General features: G+C 53.6%; 2 protein-coding genes across 2 annotated transcripts in view; both read left to right on the forward strand.

Annotated features, from left to right (window-relative positions):
* Cabin1 (calcineurin binding protein 1) overlaps window positions 1-2,760 on the forward strand; it is a 130,874-nt gene extending 128,114 nt beyond the window's left edge. The window contains 3 exon segments of the mRNA XM_052744675.1: window positions 645-809; window positions 1,834-2,060; window positions 2,228-2,760. Coding sequence (XP_052600635.1) covers window positions 645-809; window positions 1,834-2,060; window positions 2,228-2,371 — 536 coding nt within the window. The 3' untranslated portion in view covers window positions 2,372-2,760.
* Window positions 2,761-5,123: 2,363 nt separating this feature from the next.
* Window positions 5,124-12,693, forward strand: Susd2 (sushi domain containing 2). Its single transcript, XM_052744676.1, has 15 exons — window positions 5,124-5,255; window positions 6,481-6,688; window positions 6,981-7,132; window positions 7,645-7,815; window positions 8,325-8,499; window positions 8,632-8,833; window positions 9,018-9,103; window positions 9,187-9,455; window positions 9,551-9,694; window positions 9,792-9,950; window positions 10,788-11,036; window positions 11,170-11,442; window positions 11,551-11,727; window positions 11,809-11,914; window positions 12,040-12,693. Exons 1-15 carry the CDS (start codon window positions 5,186-5,188, stop codon window positions 12,062-12,064), a joined length of 2,466 nt encoding a protein of 821 aa, XP_052600636.1. The 5' UTR covers window positions 5,124-5,185; the 3' UTR covers window positions 12,065-12,693.
* Window positions 12,694-20,923: the final 8,230 nt, after the last annotated feature.

Raw genomic sequence — 20,923 nt, forward strand, 5'->3', positions numbered from 1 at the left:
ATCCTCACTGGTAATGCAGGTGTGCTGGTGTCCCTTAGTTCCATCCAGCCTTTGGCACACTTGACCAGTTCCAAGCCCCTGCCTTGTGCCAGGGGAGGAGGGATTTGGCCCAGCAGGAAGACATGGCGCCCTCATGTTGTCTACTTTGGTCTTAGTTGGCAGTGTCTTGCTGAGTCCCTGTGGGCTGCTGAGACAGAGCACAGACATAGTCTCTCTCTTCTCTCTGGCTTATTCCTACCAGCTACTCTACCAGTCAGGCCCCTCAAGACTTCTTGGCCAGGTTTCCCAAAGACCGTCACTCAGGATGGAAGGACATGGCACCAGCCCATAAAGACTAGGCAGGGCTCTGATTATGTCAAGCACAGTTGCCCAGCTTGGGAACACAAACACACACTCACTCACTCTGTGTCTACTTGAAATTACCTGCTTGTGCCTACATGCAACTGTCCCAGAAGAATGCTTGCTGGTCGCTGGGGATGGAGAGCCACCTTATCTCAGTGTCCCCATGTTGGTCACATTTCCCTGTTACATGTCCTAGGGCGTACAAGGCCTGTCACAGAAACATGGGGATCTGGGAAGGGGGGCTGCCCCCCACCCCCCCATGGAATGGGAATGTTACCTGCAGCTGGCCTGTGTCTCCATAGAGGGAGAGGAGCTGTCAGGAGCGACAGAAAATGCCAGCTTTCCACCCCAAGAACCACGGCACAGTCACCAAATGAAAATGGCTGCCACAGGTCCCCCGGCTGAGCAGCACTGCTGGCCAGTGGAGGCTGCTTGCCAGACAGGTGCCGAGCCCACCTGCAGCCAAGGTAAGGCCAGTGGAGAGCAGCCCAGCACCAGCTCCCACCAGGCTGCTCCCAGATGACAGCCGTAGCTGGGCTTCCCCACAGAGGCTCAGCTTGGTAGATTAGGGGCTAGATGGGGAAGTGCAGCACTCAGGTGAGAATGAGGGAGGAGCCCTGGGTGGAGCCTGACGAGGACCATTATCGGGACCCTAAAGCCTCCTCCACACCAGCTCCACAGGAGGGTCCTACTAGGTTTGGAGTCTCTCTTAAGCCTGTGGTACTACAGAACCCAGAGGGGCAGTTCTGTATGGGGAGGAGCTTGGGCCTGTCACTGAGGTTTCTCTGTGGGCAGCTGAGACAGAGCACAGACATAGCCTCTCTGTGGGAATCCACCAGCCACTCTACTAGTCAGGCCCCTTGAGACCACTTGGCCAGGTCTCCCATAGACCACTCAGGATGGAAGGACATGGCGCCAGCCCACGAAGACTGGGCAGGGCTCTGGCTCCCACTCCTTTTAAAGAGATGAGGCTAAAAGAATGTGGAGCCAGGCCAGGACAGCTGGGTTGTTCCCAGTTCATGCAGCTCCCTGGAGGCTGCCAGGTTCCAGCTCTGCAGTCTGCCATGGCCCTGACCGCCTCCAGGAGACTCAGCTCCTTACTCATCCTGGAGTGAGAGAGAAAAAAGTATGACTGGGACCAGCTTGTGTTCCCCCTTGGAAAGGAATAGTTCAGAAGATACAACAACAGTTTTGTGTTGTCTTGGTGCTGGGGGAGCCTTCAGAATCCCTGGGAAATCTCAGGGGAACTGCTGGGGTCCACTGATGCTCCTCAGAACCCAGGGTGCTCCTAGCTCCAAGGATAAGCCTAGTGTGCCAAGGTCCTCAACCAGAGTTGAGCCTGGGACCCTAACAGTCAGCATAGGCAGAAGGCCAGGAAAGCATCCATGGTGTGGGCGCTCCGACTTCCACAGGAGGAGCTGAGTTCTTAGCGAGAGGAGACAGACAGACTGAGGAGGCTGAGTGAACTCAAACTCTGAGGTCTCCCAACAGCCACCAGCACTAAGGTCCCCAGCAGCGGAAGTACCCAGACATCTGAGAGCCATCAAGGCAAGGCTGAGTCCAACAGGGCCAAATCCCGCCTCCTGTCAAACATGCCAAAGCTGGTGATCCCCTCGGCCACCACCAAGTTCCCCCCTGAGATCACCGTCACACCACCTACCCCGACCCTGCTTTCCCCCAAAGGCAGCATTTCGGAGGAGACCAAGCAGAAGCTGAAGGTGACTGTGGGTACCAGGCAGGGGTCCTGGTGTGGGGGCTCATGATACTGGGGATCCGGGAAGGGCTTGAGTTACGGGGAGACCTGGGTGAGAATTTGGGTTAATGTCAAGAGGTTTAAGATGAGGCCAGTCACTCCTGACCATGTTCTGCCTTGCCCTCTGTGCAGTCAGCCATCCTGTCCGCCCAGTCAGCTGCCAATGTGAGGAAGGAGAGTCTGTGCCAGCCAGCTCTGGAGGTTCTGGAGACGTCCAGCCAGGAGTCCTCATTGGAGAGTGAGACAGACGAGGATGACGACTGTATGGACATATGACGGAGTCCACTCAGAGCCACAGCTAGGCCTGGAATCCCTTTGGTCCAGACCCTGGGCAAGACCAGAGGCCATGTGAGATACTATTTCCCATGGTCTCCTAAGCCTGCCCAGCCCCCTCTTTACAGCGCCCTGCCCTGGTTGAGGCTGTCCACACCCAGTGTGGTGGTCCCGAGGAAGATGAGACCTGTCTTCAGCACATGAGGATGAACTGGCTGTGCTCTGCACAGCAGAGCCGGCTCTTGTTTTATTTTATGAACATTGACTCTCTTTACAAGCCCATAGTTCAGTGCCAAGATAGGCTAGCTTGGGTTCTGGTGGGGACATCGAGAGCCTAGCTCACACCATACCTTTTTGTCATTTTTCTTTTCTAATAAAGCTGAGAAAACGTTCTTTCCTTCTTTGCTTACCCTAGGGGGTGTTTACGTGGTGCAGGGACTACCCCCCCCCCCCCCCAGGTTCATGTTCAGAAGCCCCTAGACAGCTGGGGGGAGACTCCTGGGTGAGGATGGACCTATGTCAGGGAGGGTGTCAGGTTTCCTGGAGCTCCTGTAGTGTTAAGTGAAGGACACAAAGAAGGCAGAGCCTGCGTGATGCCAAGGCGTTAACAGAAGGGCACCCAGAGCCTGCGTGATGCCAAGGCGTTAACAGAAGGGCACCATGGAGAAGAAAGCAGCTGAGGACTGACAGGACCAGTTACACAAGGGTGGAGCCCTGGCCAGAACAGATGTGGGCTGCTGGTTCAAAAGTAAGACTTGGGGGCTGGAGAGTTGGCTCAGCCATTGAGAGCACTGGCTGCTCTGCCAGAGTTCAGTCCCCAGCACACACATGGCAGTCCACCTCCAGCTCTAACTCCAGTTCCAGGAGATCCAGTGATCCCTTCTGGCCGCCACAGGTGCTGCACACATGTGGTACGCAGACGTAAATGCAGCAAAACAGAAACGGAAGATCTTGGGGAGATAGACCAGGTTGAAACCCCGAGACAAGATCTTGCCACATACCAGATTGCCTGTGTAGCCCAGGCAGGCCCTGCCTCAGCCTCTTGAGTGAGGTTACAGGCATGGGCCCGAGCACTTGGCTAAAAGTTAACTTTTAAGACCACAACAGATCAGTAAGTCATGATATTGGCCCTTTCCCTTGCTTGGGCTCCATGCCTTGTGTTTTGGAGATACTTAGGTTCCAGGGGCCCATACCTTCCTGTCAGCCACAGCACTTCAGAGCCCCATCTGTTTCCTCAGAAGCTCTAGGCCAACCAGGTGGTAGTGGCGCATGCCTTTAATCCCAGCACTCAGGAGGCAGAGGCAGCCGGGTCCCTGTGAATTTGGGGCCAGCCTGGTCTACAGAGCAGGTTCAGGACAGGCTCCAAAGCTCCACAGAGAAACCCTGTCTGGGGGGGGGGGGGGGGACATTCCAGGCCAGAATGGAGATGAGGTACTCTTTTGTGCCTTCATGGACTGGGCACATGTCTGCAATCAAGAAGGAAACAACTATCAACTGGACCCAAGATCCTTAATCCAGGCCCTTTGGAGCTAGAAATGTGGCAACCCAAGATGAGTCCTCACCAGACCAGCCATCTGGAGAGCCAAGAAGTGAGAGACAGTTGTCACTCATCCAAGCCCCGCCCCCCCCCATGGTAGGGAGTACCCTCAGTCCTGCTGGCACAGGCTGCTCCCTGCCACAGGACCTGTGTACACACAAAGGCACCCATCCAGAGCACCCTGTGGCTTAGGAGATTTCTTCCTCCTCTGGAAGGCGAGCATGAGGGTCTTGGGAGGCTTGTCAACGCGTCTGCCTATGGAGTTGCAGGTATAGTGGGGACATGGTTACCTTAGGGGCAGCTTGGTCCCCACTCCTAACCACAGGTTACCTCAGACACTCAAGGGAGAGCCACAGGTGACCTCCACCCCTGACTAGTTGCTAAGAGGGAACAAGGCCCAAAGAACAATGGGCTGGCTGAGACCCAGGACCAGAGGAGGATCACCGACCAGATGGCTTCAGCTCATCCGCCAGCCTGCCTCCTCCTCTGTGAGGCCAGCCAGTGTGTCCGCACTGAGAAACCGCAGCTTCCCTGTCCTGATGTCTAGCCCAGGAGACAAGCCCAGGCTCAGGGGCCTTTGTGGGCCACCCTGGCATCAAGGATTCCCAGAAGCCACCAGAGGGTCTCCAACAGGTTCCTTCCTCCTCTGCAGAGGCTTAGAGAACCCAGAGCGAGCTATGTTAGCTTGCCAAACGACAACAGTGGAGCCAGGCTGGCCTCAGCTCTAGGCTCCTCTGAGTGGTAACTCCGAAGCCTGCTATGAATCAGCAATGACCCAGTCTCAAGTCCATGCTGTGCACTTGCACTCCAAGCAGATTAATTTGCTCCACCTCTGCCTGTCAGACTGAGTGGGTACTAGCAACACCTCCCTAAGAAAAGCAGAGGTCTAGGTCTGTCCTGAGGGGACCAGGACTTCATCACCCACCCTGCAGAAGCCTTGCACACAAGACTGGACTGTGTGACCCAGGGTCTGAGCTACCACATCCAGCTTCTCACATGCCAAAGGTCTTAACGTCTGGGCAGTCCAGCCCCTCGTTCTCCCACAGGGTCCCAAGGCTGTGATGATGGGACAAGAATGTGCTAACTAGGCAGATCAGGCTCGCTACTCTCTACGGTCACCTGTGGACTTTGAGAGGAGGGGGAGGAGGGAAGCGAAGGGGAGGAGTGGTGCCGCAGAACGCTGGGCGGGGCCAGCAGGCGGGGCCGGGCCAGTGGGGAGGGAGCCTGTCCCGCAATCTCTGAGCCACTGTGCTGCCTGCTGGTTGCACACAGGACACGCCATGAAGCTGGCCCTCCTGCCATGGATTTTGATGCTGCTGGTGACAATTCCAGGCCCCAGGCCCACAGCAGGTATGCCCCACTCTGCCCTTTCCGACCCCTCCCTGTTCATCTGCCTGATCAGCCAGGCCCTAAGCAGATACCCCTGTGGGTTCATCGTTTGTCCATCTGGCAGCCCATCTGTGGCTGTGCTGGGGAGTACTGGGAAGACATTCTGAGGCTCTTGGTTCTAGACACTTCTGGTAGAGACGGGAGGTCTGAATCAAGCCCGTCCTGCACTCACTGGACGCTTGAAGAACATGGCCTAGGAGGGAAGCCGGGGAGACCAAAGAGCCCTTGGCCTGCACGCCAAGCCCCAGCGAAGGGTGTGATCACATAGGGAGCCCCAGCTTCTGTCTCTTCCTATGCTGGCCCTTATCAGCTGAATCAAGAAAGTCTAGCTTGAAGGCCGAGGCTTCCAGCCATGGACCTCTCCCTGAGCTGGGCTGGGAGTTACCAGCCCACAGTCCCCTGCCTCACCCCGTCTTCCATTGCAGGAAAGTGTCACCACCCTTCTCTTTTATCTCCTAGCATCTTGAAGCATCTCCCCACACCCCTTGCAGTCATTAAATCCTTTGCCAATAAATATTTATTGCTGCTCTTGAGTGCAAGCACTCTGCTTAGTGAAGTGGGGCTAGTGGCTTAGGTCCAGGCCTGGTCTCCTTCATCAAGGGCCTGGGAAGGGCCAGGTGGGAGACATGATCTGGTCTGGGAAGTTGACACCCCACCCCAGTCTGGGCCTTTCAGCTCTGAGGCTGAAATGTGGCCCTGCCACAGGTCGCCACAGCCCACAGAGGAAGGCCTGGACAGGATGTCCACAGCTCCTGGCAGTGTCCTCCTAACTACATTGTGCTGGAATACTCACTGGAATGTCCCTCCTATCCCCTAAAAGGGAGTGTCCTGACTGCCTTCACAGAGGGTGGGGCTCTCTGGGATTCAACTCTTACTCTACCCCCAGAAAGAGATGGGAAAAGCTTAGCCCAGACACCATTCCCTCCTGGACCTTGAATAGGAAGGACTCTTCGTGGCTATGCGCCCCTAGCCTAGGCAAGCAAGAGGACTCTTTTCTAGCTGTGAGCAGCCACTCCATTACCTGGGCGAAGATGGACCCAGCCCACGGGGCCAGTGGCTTTCCAGACCAATTTGGTAGCCAGAGCAATTCCTGGTCAGCATCCGTGGATGCTTCTCGTGGACTCCAGAGGAAACCGGCCCTGGATGTCGGGTACTTGACCCCAGTACACAGGGCTTTCTTCTCCAGGCAACCTGAGGAGCTGCTCCCTGCGCTGTGGGGAACAGGAAGGCCTCTGCTCTTGTCATCCAACCTGCATGGGCCTCCACAACTGTTGTGAAGACTTTCTGAACTATTGCCTAGAGATCTCACCCTCCTCAGGCTCCATGATGGGGGGCAAAGACTTCGTGGTGCAGCATTTAGAGTGGCCTTACTCTACTGATGGTGTCTTTTGCAGGTGGGGGGCCCTAAGCATCTGGGTCACCAGGGCTCCCACACTCTCAACCCCATGGGGGAGGCTGGAGATAGTGCCCCTGGGACCAAGGGCTTTTGCAGGTGGGGGGCCCTAAGCATCTGGGTCACCAGGGCTCCCACACTCTCAACCCCATTGGGGGGCTGGAGATAGTGCCCCTGGGACCAAGGGCAGGCAGGAGGGCATAGGAACACCCTAACCTAACCTGTTCCCTGAGGAACAGTATAGGTCTTCAGAGCTGTTGGCTCAGGCTGGCTCTACCATCTCTGTCCCTCAGGTTTAAGGACAGTGTCCAGACCCTTGGCTATGTGGACAGCTTGAATCGAGTGCACTGTATCTCACCCTTGCTCTATGAAAGCGGCCACATTCCCTTCACCATCTCACTGGACAATGGCCGTTCCTTCCCCCGCGCAGGCACTTGGCTAGCTGGTGAGTCCTCACTCTGCCGAGCTGGTCTAGGCTGTAAGCCTGTAGACGCCACCCTCCCTGGGCCCTGGTTCCCATCTGCAACACAAGGCCATGGGACTTTCCCCAACGCTAATCCATGTACACTGATACTAGACCCAGTCTGCCTACCTGTCCCTCTGGCTGAACCAGTCCCTTGGGCAAGGGTTTCTGTCACTCATCACGCCACCCCCCGGCATCTAGACCTGAGTCCCAGACCACAGGGAGTTGGAGCTGTGGAGTCCTCATCAAGGTGGTTCAGATCCAGACCTGGCCCCTGGTGGTCCCTCAGCAAGGGGCTGTGGAAGGGCCAAGCGAGAGGTGTAATCTGACTTGGGGGTCTCAGCTCTCCTGGCCATGGTGTCTTCCTGCCAAGAGACCCCGAGGGAGACCACCATCTAGCTGCTTTTCGTGTGTGTTACTGAGAGGTTCTCAGAGCCTTCCAGGTCTCTTGTGCCATTAAGTCTTTACTCGTTCCTCACTCACCCCCTGCCCAGCACATCCCTACAAAGTGGCCGAGTCCGAGAAGAGCCAGCTGGTAAATGAGACCCACTGGCAATATTACGGCACCGTGGCAGACACCGGCGGAAACCTCAGCCTCACCTGGAATGCCTCACTGCTGCCCATGCCGGCTGTCACCATTGAGCTGTGGGGCTATGAGGAGACAGGTGGGGCCTGCCGAGGGCTGGTAGAGGTGTCGGGAACTTCAGGCACTCTGATAGATGAAAATGCATCCCAGGTGGGGACGGAGGCAGGGGCATGGGAAGCAGTTTGCAAGTATAGAGGAAGAAGGGATTTGAGGCCAGCATTGCAGATGAGGAGGGTTTTGCAGCTGGATGAAAAGAACAGCAACAGCTTTCCGGCAAGCATGGTGGGCCCTAGATCCAGCAGGAGTGTTGGATGCTGAGACCTTTGAGTAGACAGTGCATACTGAAGACAGAAGCAGCCACCTCCACTCTATCTCCACTGAGCCTGGCATGAACCAGAGCCAGTGATTCAAGTGTGTCCTCACCGGTCACCCAAGCCGGGGACCCCGCTGAAGCATCAGAGCGTGCCTGTCCACAGGGACCATCCATCTATCCATTTGTTCTCTTTCCATCATTCAGGCAGTCAGTTCCAGAGACTGAGGGGAGGAAGGGGTCGTTGGAGGGCTGACCCAGGTCTTCTTTTCCTCTAGGAAAACCCTACTCTGAGAACTGGACGGCAAAGTGGTCCTATCTGTACTCTCTGACTAGAAACACCCCCAACTCTGGCTTCTTTACTTTCACCCCCAAACCTGCATCTCCTGAGCACCAGAGGTGGAAAGTAGGTGCCCTGAGGATCAGCAGCAGCGGGAACTATGCAGGACAACAGTAAGGGCCTCATCAGCCCGTGATGCGCCGGGATCACCTGCCTGCAGACTGCAGAGCTTGCTGAGGAAGACCCGGGGGTCAGGTGCTTAGCAGCCAGCCCCAAGCTGGTGTGTTATTTCCTTTCTACCGCAGGGATGTGCTGGCCCTCTGGACCAATGATCACGCGCTGGCCTGGCACCTGGGTGATGACTTCCGGGCAGACTCTGTTACCTGGGCCCGTGAACAATGCCTGGCCTGGGAGGCATTGGAAGATCAGCTGCCCAACTTCCTGACAGAGCTGCCAGACTGCCCCTGCACACTGGCCCAGGCCAGAGCTGACTCTGGCCGCTTCTTCGTAAGCCCCTGAACCTATTAGGGCCCCCAGAGAGCGGGAGGAGGGCAGGAGGGACCAGCCTCCCTGACTGAGGTAGACAGAGGCCACCAGGAGGTAGGGTGGGATCTGAAGGTCTCCTCGGGGTTGGTTCCCAGGGAGGAAGGGAATGCAGAGCCCAGATAAACAGCTCCTGGATACTCTGCAGACTGACTATGGCTGTGACATTGAGCATGGCAGTGTTTGCACCTACCACCCAGGGGCTGTGCATTGTGTGCGCTCTGTGCAGGCCAGGTGAGCTACCCGACCAGGGGTGGGGGGTGGGCAGGCCTTTCGGGGCAGCTGGTAACAGTGGCCTTGACTTGCTCTCACCCTAGCCCCAGGTATGGCTCAGGCCAGCAGTGCTGCTATACGGCAGCAGGCACACAACTCCTGACCTCCGACTCCACGAGCGGCAGCACCCCTGACCGCGGCCACGACTGGGGTGCACCCCCATACCGCACCCCTCCCCGTGTGCCGGGCATGTCCCATTGGCTCTATGACGTCATGAGCTTCTACTACTGTTGTCTCTGGGCACCTGAGTGTGCCCGCTATATGAGGCGGCGGCCCTCCAGTGACTGCCGAAGCTATAGACCGCCGCGCCTGGGTGGGTGCTGGCCTGGGTGCCTGACGGCAGAGGGAGGGTCATGCCTGATTGGGAAAGGCCAAAGAAACCTACCTGACCCTCGGATTTCACCCCAGCCTCTGCCTTTGGGGACCCCCACTTTGTCACCTTCGATGGCACCAGCTTCTCATTCAGCGGGAGTGGCGAGTACGTGCTGTTGGAGGCGACGTTAAGTGACCTGAGGGTGCAGGGACGGGCCCAGCCTGGGAAAATGCCCAACGGTGAGGCAAGGCTCCATGGTCTCTATTTGGGGGTGGTACTGTTGGGTCATCCAGGGTCGTAAACAGGAGCCAATCCCATTCTGCACCCACCACCTAGGCACCGAGGCCCGGGGCACAGGACTAACTGCAGTGGCTGTCCAAGAAGACAACTCCGATGTGCTAGAGGTGAGGTTGACTGACGGCCCTCAGGTCCTGCAAGTGTTGCTGAACCAGAAAGCACTCAGTTTCACTGAACAGAATTGGATGGACCTGAAGGGTGAGTGGCACGGCCAAGCATGACCCAGAGGTTACCTATGGCTTTCCTACTGTCCCTAGTCCTGGCCATAGGCTGTGGTAGAGTCTGGGGCGCAAATACAAAAGCAAGAGTTCCTTGGGACTTGGAGAGGTCAAGACCCGCATGGCCACAGGTTGGGGGATCCGTGCCCTGTTTGTGACTGTCTTAGGCCAAAGAGAGCAGCTGCTCAGCCTGAGGTCTGTTATCATACCTTCCTATCCATGGGAATGCCTGCTGTAACTATAGGGCCTGCTCAGAGCCCTGAAAGGCCCTAGCATACAGTCCTCCATATAGCCCACAGAAGCCTAAAGACCACATCTCTCTGCTGTGGTCACTTGTTCCGTTTTCAAAATCCACTGCAAAGACACCAGCCCTACAGACTGAAGATCACAGGTTGGAAGACTTAAGAACACAGGCAGCCAGGAGCCACAGCAATAGCACCCCAACTCTCTTGCCACCAGGCTGTGCTGCCCCAGAGTTGGACAATCAAATGACTCCTAGTGGGGATGGGTGAGAGCATCATGTACAGAGACCTTCAGGAAGGGCCACAGCTGGCCAGGCTGCTGTCACATTGGGGATTGACCCTAACATGTAGCCTCAGCACAGAGAAGGAGGAGTCCCTTCAGGGGATGGCGTTGAGGCCATCTGGAGTGCATACAGATGTGGGACGGGAGTGATGGCATGCCAGAGTCAGCAGGCCATCCTAGATACATCTTCCTATTTTCCTACAAGTACCCTCTACACTCCCCTGGTGCTGTGTCAAGGGTTGGCCGGGGGGGGGGGGGAGAACAACTCTAGCCCATCTCTACTTGTGACCAGGTATGTTCCTGTCAGTGACTTCTGAGGATAAGATATCAATCATGTTGTCATCGGGGACTGGCCTTGAGGTCAGTAAACAAGGTCCTTTCCTGAGTATGACCATCCTGCTGCCTGAGAAGTTCCTGACCCACACTCATGGTCTACTGGGGACACTCAATGATAACCCCGAAGATGACTTCACCCTGCGCAATGGCCAGGTCCTGCCCTCGAATGCCAGTGCTCAGCAGGTGTTCCAGTTTGGAGCCAACTGTGAGTGACGGGGTGGAATAAGCAGGGCAGGGAGGGTGAGAAGGGATTGGACAGGGTGACTTATGGATCAAGGAGAGAAGCTTGGCTGTGGCAGGGAGCTGTGCCCACACAAGACCGACACCTGTCTCCCCAGGGACTGTTTCCAGCACCTCTTCCTTGTTCACCTATGACTCCCAGTTTCTGGTCGACAAATTCTTGAACCAACCCAAGCATGACCCCAACTTCAAACCTCTCTTCCCCAATGAGATCACACTCAGGCCCAGCCAGGTAGAAGAGATGGACAAACTGTGTGAGAGTGATCATTTCTGCACCCTGGACGTGCTAAGTACAGGGGACCTGAGTGTGGGCAATGCCACCCGGGCTGCCCACCAATTACACCAGCAGCGCCTGAAGAGCCTGCAGCCTGGTAGGGAGCGGGAAGAGGGTCCAGGGGTGGGCCCTTCGGGCTGTCGAGCCTTGTTCGGTGGCCAGCAGCTCAGGCCTGTCCTCTGTGCTCTGCCCCTATCTATCCCAGTGGTGTCCTGTGGCTGGCTACCCCCACCTTCGAATGGGCACAAGGAAGGCTTGAAGTACCTGGTGGACTCTATTGTCCACTTCAGCTGCAGAAGTGGCTACAGCTTGGTAGGGTCAGAGTCTAGCACCTGCCGAGCGGACGGTACCTGGTCCACGCCCACCCCAGAGTGTCAGCCAGGTGAGATGCCCCCTCCTGTGAGCGGTCTTGCCTCTGCACGCCCGTGTCTCCTTGCCCACTGTCACTCCTCTCATCTGCCAGGACGGAGCTACACCGTGCTGCTGAGTATCATCTTCGGAGGCCTGGCCATAGTGGCTCTGATTTCTATCATCTACATGCTGCTGCACCGCCGCAGGAAGAGCAACATGTAAGAGTCTCCCCGCCCGAGGACATCACTCAAGAGCCCCCACCCTCTGTCCCTCTTTAGCTTTCTTAGGTCCTAGCAGCAGTTGGGGAGACCCGTGTCCCACTTTAAACCCATATCCGTTACAGGAACATGTGGAGTTCACAGCCCTGAGACAGGAAGCATGCTTGATCTACAGCATCATGCCATATGGTCGCCAAGACCCAGCCTCCCAGGAGAAGCCCAAGTCACATGTACCCTAGTCCTATGATTCCCACATCTAATATCTGTGCCTTCAACACGGTGGACCTATTACCTGTGGCTAACCTGTCCTTTTGACTGAGGCATGATGCCAGGTATTCTAACTCCTGGGCCTCACCCTCTCCTCCATCTGTAACCTGCTCTATGTCTGTCTAGTGATTATGGCTCAGATTCCTCAGACTTGAAGAATCCTCTTCATGTCCTGTCCTAAAACTGGAGTGCTTGTGTCCCAAGCCCAAATACTCCTGCATTGGAAGCTCACAAGTCCCTCACTCCCCAGGGCCTGGTGCCTGCCCTCCTGTGAGGGCCCCCAGAACTGAGCTGCCTTGGTTCCTGTGCCGTGGCCCAACTTGAGAGGCCCGGGTAGGCCCAATCCCACAGTGAGGAGAGGCCTCGGGGCCTGAGCAGAGAGAGCGAGTCCTCCGGCAGAAAAAGAGACACCCTTTGCTTATCAGGCTTGTACTCCTACCTCTTCTGTAGCAGACTCAGGGAACACCCTTCCCTGCCTGTACAAGAAGAAAACAAGCTCACGTTACCTCTTCCCTGTGCGTGTCTGCTTGTGCCTCAACACTCAAGTCCACAGCTGCCTGGGAGGTCACCCACTAATAGACGGGAGGCTGAGCCCTGGCCTGCTTCCTCTGCTCCTGCTCCACCTGACCTTGGCTCCCCCAAGCTTTTCCATATGTAGGACTAAGAAGAGTCACAGAGGCCGGGCGGTGGTGGCACACACCTTTAATCCCACCACTCGGGAGGCAGAGGCAGACAGATCTCTGTGATTTCTTGGCCAGCCTGGGCTACATAGTGAGTGAGTTCCAGGAAAGGCACTAAAGCTACACAGAGAAACTCTGTCTCAAAAAAAAACAAAAACAAAAGAGTCATGGGAACTAATGAATGAAAAGGCTGGTGCTTGCAAAAGGCTCAGCTGGGCCATCACCTTGGGCACCTCATGAGATGGAAGAGACAGGTGCCCTCTGCCTAGTCCTACCTCCTCCCCAGCCAGGTGCCTGAGTGTCACCCCCGAGGGCTGGCCATGGTGACACTGGTTCCTCTATTGTTTATGAGCGTCCTTGTGTCAGGAAGGGCAACATCCCACTCTGATGTTCCCTAAGAAAATATGTGTGGCCCAAGCCTGGCCTGGGCTCCAAACCCTGCCCAGGTGCCGTCACGGTAAGGGCCCATGCCGAAGTTCTCAGATGACTAGAACCCATGTTCCTCAGCCCAGAGACGTCCAGAAGCTAGACACAGAACTAAGTCTCTTTTATTTGACCTGCTCACTTAGTCCTGGAGCGAATGCCGTAGGAACACAGATCAGTAGCCTGCAGAAGGACCAGCAGGGCCCAAAGGCCCCTGAACAAGTGTTGTGAAGGTCCTCGGCAGAGTAGGGTGGGCTCGGAATTGTACATTATGTCTCAAAGAGTGTGGCAGAGCTCTACCTACTGACAAGTGTATCTGGGACTTAGAGTGAGCTGCACTCCCAGGGGCAACCACAAGAGGGCAGAAGAGGGCAGCAACAGTGAATGCTGGTGGCACCAGACCCTACCTAGGTGATTGGGGATGACAACCCCTTGCAGGCTTGCTCACGCTCCAGGCCAAGGTTCCTGCACACCCCCGACTCAGAAATCTCAGGAAGGTTGTCCAGGTTTGTCCAGCTGATACTGGCTGAAGTGGAGTCCAGCCTTCCCACCTTAGCTTTACCCGTAGCCAGAAGTCCTAGCCAGAAATGGAAGAGCTGAGTGGGCAAGGGCAGGTCCCTAGGAGGATTTTCAAAGAACTGCGTGATGGGGTGCATTATGTGTAAACGACCGGTACCTACAGGCTTGGGGGATGGAGCACGTAGAGTGTTACAGGAGGGGCCAGCCTCATAGGTTCTAGCTTCCCAGCAAACACCACCCCCTGCACCGCCCCCCTCGCCCCCTCTCCCCCCCGCCCCCACTGCTCCATTTTTCTATTTCTTTAGGTTTGCAGTGCAGTTCAGGGTAGGACTGAGGGTTTCTGTCTTGGTTATCAGTCTGGTACTTCCCTCTCACAGAGGAGGTAAAGCAGGACTTGTCTCACACTGCCTGAGTCCCCCAGGGGGTCCCTGAGCCAAGCTAAGCCAGGCTTGCCACTGAGTGAGAGGTGAGCTTCTTGGACAGGGCCTGTACACGTGGGAGCAGGGAGTCTCGCGGGGAGTAGCTGCAGGTCCATCAGAGTACCCCAGGAAGTCTCTACACCAGGACCACAGGAGCTCTAAGCCGAGTGTGGCGGCATGCCTATAGTCTCAGCTACCCAGGAGACTGAAGCAGGAGGATTGCTTGAGCGCATAAGTTTGAAGCCAACCTGTGCATCATGTCTCTTGAAAAAGGACAGGTTGGAACCTCAAAACTGGTCAGGGTCATTTCAGTTAAAGGGACAGCCTAAGAACTTGTGGGCCTGCCTAGGGAACAGAGAGGATGGGTAGGGGACACTCGAGGCGTCTCTCTGGCCAGGGCTGAAGCATCCAGACTTCATCGTGAGTAAAGCATGGGCCTACTTTGACCTGCCGTCCGTCGTTCCCATGACGACGCAGGATGGGCCCTAGACCTGTGCCCACACCTCCCATCTAAAGGAAGGAAAACGGGTGCTCTGGCCCCAAACAGCTGCTGTTCTTAGTGCCAAGGACAAGCTGGACTGGGAAGCCCCGTCACCTCACGGGGACTCTCCTGGGGGTCTAGGGCTTGCTACTCGGCCTGTGTGAAGGTGAAAGGTACCAGAGCAAGCAAAGACCCTCAGAGCATGGAAGGGCCTTGACCTCAGAGATGTGTCTCTCTAACCGCAGCCCCAGGGCCTGCAGGAGGGCAACACTGGGAATCTGTGGACAAGCTACCCCTAGTTACACTGGGAATCTGCAGACAAGCTACCTCTAGTTGGAGTGAGGATATGCAAATATCCAAACCTAGTGGTCTGCCCTTCAGCTCTGGTACCCACGGGCAAGGTAATCCAGGGGCCAGGAAACTGGGTGACGAGAGAACCAGCAAGGCACCTGCAGGATCCTAGTTTCGCCTCTAGACAGAGACAAAAGGAGATGTGTGTTCCCGGGTGGATGAGGCCCAGGAACCAATAGAAGCCAGAACGGTGAGGTCATGTGGGTATACTAGAGAGTTACAGATGCAACAGTATCATTGCAGACTCTGGCCACTGAGGCAGAGGAAAGTACCTGCCTTTCTTCTGTCTCCTAGACCTGGGAACTTGAGGAACTAGGGCCTGTCACTGGCTAAGAGCAATCGGGAACAGACACAGCGGGAGAGTGTGAGATCCTTCCTCTCCTACCAAAATGGTTCCCTTGAAAAGCTCCATAATGGCTGAGAGTCAGTGGGTGGGGAGTGGCAGGCTTCTGCTGGGCTTGCTTGAGAGGCGCCCATCCTCAAGTTCAGTGCCATGAGGACAAAGAGGTGGTTAATGTGGCATGTGTGGCCCCGGCAAGTCAGGAAACCAGTAGGAGCTACCTTGCTCCAGCTGAGTTTTTGAGGGTGAGCATCAGTTGGAGAAGGGAGGCTGAGCAGATGCCTGCTCCTGCCTCAGCAGCCTATACCCACAGACCCACCTTCCAGCCACGCACTATACTACATTCCCAGCCTCCCTTGAACCTAGGATGATCACATGTCTAGCCAGGATTCTCCCAGCCCAAGCCTATGAAATCCACTGGCATCCCTCTAGGCTCTTGTCGCCCGAAGGGTAACGTCGGAAGCCATGCCAACCGGTGTCCCAGCTAGGTTCCAGCATGGGAAGGCCCCCCTCACCCCAGTCTGTTCAGCCATCGTGTAGAACTCTGAAAACAAGAAATACACTTCTTTTGTGATCCAGCCGTGATGCATTTGGAGCAGGTGGTTGTTGCCTCAGAGGGTCCCTCTGAAGATAAATTATTAGAGCATGGTAGTCCCTGCCCCTAGTCCCAGCACTTGAAGGGAAGCTGAGTTTCAGGCCTGGACTACATAGTGAAACCCTGCTGCAAAAATAAATAAACAAACAAGTAAGTAAATATTTCTGAGACAGTCTCACTGTGTAGCCTTGGCTAGTCTAGAGTTTGCTGTGCGAGACCCGTGCTGGTCTTGAACTCATGGAGATCCGCTTGCCTCTGCTTCCTGAGTGCTGGGATTAAAGTTGTGCACCACCATAAAAACATATTAAACATCAGAAAGAGAGCTATGAAAACCTGGTCTTGCCTTTTCTGTTAGCTTTGAAGCTAATTGTAGAAGCTAAAGCAGCCTCCAGTTGAGAAGCATTTGACCGAACACGGCGGCAGCTGAGCACCCTGGCTGAGGTCCCCCTGCTGCGGCACACACCGTCACATCATGCAGTCAGGTCTGGCTTCCTTGGAGAAGCAATCTCCACAGGCTGGCTGATGAAGTGGGACACACATCACCCTCCGAGAGCCAGATGCCATGCACACACACCCCCATACACACCTGACACCCCCAACCCCATCATTGCACAAGGATCTCTCTCTGGGTTTGCTCTTTGCCAAATAGTGGGGGGGAAAGCCCGAAGCCTTTGTCAGTTCACCTAGACTGCCTGTTTCTCTTTCCTTCCTCTTCCTTTGATTAGGATGAGCACAAGAGAGATCCTCTTGCAATAGCGGACAGGAAGAAATGTCCTTTGGGGGCTCGCCTTCCCCACTGATGATCTGTGGGATCTGTTTATTGGGGGTTAACAGAGTCTAAGCCTGCACGTGTCCCACACTCCCCGGCTTCAGCCTTCAGCTGTGTAGAATCCCGGGCCTGATGTCCAATGAAAGGTCCCAGCTCCCGAAGGGAACCTTCGTCGCCCGTGGCAACAGGAACAGGTGGCAGAGCGGATGCTTCCTCCCGGGATCCAGTTCGCACAGGGTGTTCCAGCCAGCTCTGGGCCCCTGCCCTGTGTCACATTCTTTCCTTCCCAACTTCCTGCCGCATGGATCTCAAGTTCCAACACAGAGCAGTGGACAGATTTAGAGACAGCTGGGGCAGCCCTCCCACAGCTGTGGGACCTGCTTCTCCCATAGCTGCAGGCATGGATGGACTTCTGGGGATCAAATCCCAGGCTTCATACTCGCTGAGTAGTATCTCCACTGAACCATCTGTCCCAGCATTCCATGTGCTGGCTGGCCTTTTTCCTCTCCCCTCTCTTCCCTCCCCTCTCTTTTCCTTCTTTCTTCTTTCCTTTTTGTTTGTTTTTTTTAGAATCTGTGTAGCCCAGTCTGGCCTTGAACTCACTATCTAGCCAAATTAGCCTCAAACTCACAGCAACCCTCCTACCTCAGCCTGCCAAGTGCTGGGATTATAGGCGTGGGTCCAGCTTACGGTGCTCTGTTGTTTACTGGCTCATTTATTTCTTCTTTTTTAACGGAATGTAATGAAACGTTTTTGTTTTAAAGGTTTGTTATGTATACAGTGTTCGTATACAGTGTTCTGCCTGCATGGATGCCTGCACGCCAGAAGAGGGCACCAGATCCCATTACAGATGGTTGTGAGCCGCCATGTGGTTCCGGGGAATTGAACTCAGGACCTCTGGAAGAACAGACAGTGCTGACCGGCTGACTGGCTTGTTTATTTCTGAGACAAATTCTCTGTAGCCAAGGCTGGCTTTGGACTCCAGATCCTCCTGGATCAGCCCCCCTTCTCCTGGGGGGCTAGTGTGAGCTACCAAGCCAGGCTTCCTCCCTCCCTTTATTCCTCCCTTTCCTTCCTCCTCTCCCTCTCTTCTTGTCTTCTCTCTCTTTTGCTGTGCCAGAGATCTTATCTAATCTTTTGTGTTTTGGGTAAATGTTTCCTCAGAGACCCCTATTTGCTGAAGACTTCGTCACCAGCCCTTTATTGGGAGGCACACTTTAGTGGGAGGTCTTCAGGTCCACGGCCGTGCCCTCAAAGGGAAAGTGAAGACCCAGACTTTTTTCTTCTGCACCCAGCCTTGAGAGTGGGCTTCTTTACCCAAGCACTTCAGTATGATTGCCACCACAGCCCCCCAAAGCATCATGAACTGAAACCTTCAAAGTAAATCTTGGCTTTTTTTTTTTTCTTCAGACGAGGTCTCATGTAGCCATAGCCGGCCTCAACTCACTGTGTAGTTGAAGATGATCTTAAACTGATCTAGTCGGTTCTACTCCCGAGGCTGGGATTACAGACTTGCACCACCGCTCCCAAATTCAAAATCAACGGTCCCTCTCCCCCTCCTCTTCCTCTTCCCATAGGAGTTTGCTCGGAATCCCAGGCTGACATTTAATTCCTGAGCCTCCATCCAGATCTCACAGTTGATGTAGTCTGATTCATGGACTGTTTTTTTGTTTTGGTTTGGTTTGGTTTGGGTTTTTTTTTTTCTCTTGGGTTGGTTATTTCACTATTTGAAAGTCATGGGATGGTTTCTGTTTTCCTGTGACTGTTTTGTTGTTTAATATTTCATAATTAGGTTTGCAAACCATCTGGATTAGATTGTTTGTTCAGGTGTGGGGGGTTCAAACTGCAATTGTTCCTGTCCAAATGACTCAATAGCTCTATTGAAGCTGTCCCTTTTCCACTGCACTGCATGTCCCCCTCCACCCCGTCAGAGGTTGGCATCCCTGCTCCGTTCCGTTGGTCAGTCTGTTTACTTTGTAGGGATACTACACTGAGTTGATGACCACGCCTTCCTTCTGCACGGTCTCCAGATAACTGTCCCCGCCCCGATGGTTTTCCTTGCTTTTTCCCGTTACTGGGGTTTGGAACCCAGACCTCTAGCATGCTATGCAAGCCCTCTACCACTAAACACACCCACTGCCCCACATTTCTCCCTTTTGATTTTTATGCCTCGTGTGTGTGTGTGTGTGTGTGTGTGTGTGTGTGTGTGTGTGTGTGTGTGCGCGCGCGCTGGCCAGGACTTCCCTTATATGACTACTGAAAGGAAAAGATAAAAGTAAATGATTTTTATCTTGACCCTGATGTCAAGAGGAAGGATTTTGTTTTGCTTTGCCATCTAGTATGATGCTTTACTGTAGATTTTTTTGTGAGCATTGATGCATTAATTTTTATTACTAGACATTTGTTTACTAGACATAGTTACTAGACATTTACTTGATGTAGTAAATTTGTTTACCAGACATTGATGTGTTAAACAACTTCTCTATACTGTAGGTTTTTTTTTTTTAAGCCCCATCCTATCAGATGGAGGAAGTTTCCTATTTCCAAATTTTTATCATGAGTGAATGTTGCCAAATTTTATCAAATGCCTTTCCACATCGATTGAGGCGGTCAGTTTTGCTTCTGTCTTTATTCTGTGAGGGTGCTGAATCACCCTGCTTGTTTTTTTAACATTTAACGCTTCTTGTGTTCTTGGTGATGGGGTCTACTCCGCGTCCTTGCGTTTAGCTCCCTCACATCTGGCTGTACATCTTGGTTCTAAGGGCACCCTTGGCTGCTCTCTTAGAGATCATCAGGTTTTATTCTCAAAGTTACGCTAGCCTGACTAAAGACTGGGAAACGTTTCCTCTCTTTTCTGGAAGAGTCTGTGAGAGACTGCTGCCGTTTCCCGGCTCTGTGTCTGCAAGGATTCACGGAGGAAGCCTTTCCCTGTGAACTGTTTATTTTGCCCTCACCGGATCTCAGCGTTGTTCTGATTTATGAGCTTGGTTGAGTAACTTTTTGCATTTCGGAAGTGCTCTTACTGTGGACAAGTGAGTCACCTCCTTGGTAATATTTCTAATGGACAAGTGAGTCATGTCCCACTGAGGATTTTTAATGGATCTTGGCCTTTGGTTATAAATATTTAAATATTAAAGAAATTGGCCCCACATCATATTATGTATTGAAAATTTTTTTCCTTAAGTTTTCTACTGGTTATTTATTTTTCCATATTATCTTTTAAAATTAAATTTTTTTTTAATTTTTATTTTTTTCATACAGGGTCTCATTATATATTCCTGGCTAATCTGGAACTCCCTTCAGAAACAAGACCGGCCTTGAACTCACAGAGATCCTCCTGCCTCTGCCTCCTGAGTGCTAGGATTAAAGGTGTGTGCCACCTAAAATAAAATTTTAATTTTTATGTTTAAATAGATCAGTTTTCTTACTAGTTGCATAGTTATTTTATTCAAGATATAAAATATGATACTTTTTTTGAGACAAGATCCCACTGTGTAGCCCTGGCTGGCTTCCAACTCACAGAACTCCACCTGTCCTAGCCCCTGAATGCTGGGATTAAAGGTATGCACCACCTTGTTCAGTGACGACTTCATTTTTCTAATTGTTTTATTCTTGTGTATGTGGTTTCACTTTTAAAACAAGTCTTCCTTTTTGTTAGCATACATTAACGATATAAAATAAAGGGTTTATAGTTGGGCAGTTGTGGCGCACACCTTTAATCCCAGCACTCAGAAGGCAGAGCCAGGCAGATCTCTGTGAGTTCAAGGCCAGCCTGGTCTACAGAGCGAACAGGACAGGCACCAAAACTACACAGAGAAACCCTGTCTTGAAAAAAAAAAAACAAATAAAGGTTTATTTTAGTTTTTCAAGTTTTTCTTTATATTTTATTACTGGGGGACAGAAGTGCTTGTGCAGCATGATGCCTATGTGGGGGCCAGAAGACAGCTTGGGAGACTCAGTTCTCTCCTTCTACTCTGTGAATTCTGGGAATTGAACTCAGGTTGCCAGCCTTGGTTAGACCCTCTGAGCCATCTCACTGGTCCTAATTTTTTAAATTACTTTTTTTCTCTGTACTAAAGATCTTACTATGCTAGGCAAGTACTGCACCCCTGGCTGTCATATTTTATTCCTTTTTTCCCCTGGCTTTTTGAGAAAGAGTCTTTCT

Source organism: Peromyscus californicus, unplaced genomic scaffold (genome assembly GCF_007827085.1).
Source record: "Peromyscus californicus insignis strain IS unplaced genomic scaffold, ASM782708v3 Scaffold_19__1_contigs__length_69161282, whole genome shotgun sequence".
In the NCBI taxonomy this organism is placed as follows: Eukaryota; Metazoa; Chordata; class Mammalia; order Rodentia; family Cricetidae; genus Peromyscus; species Peromyscus californicus.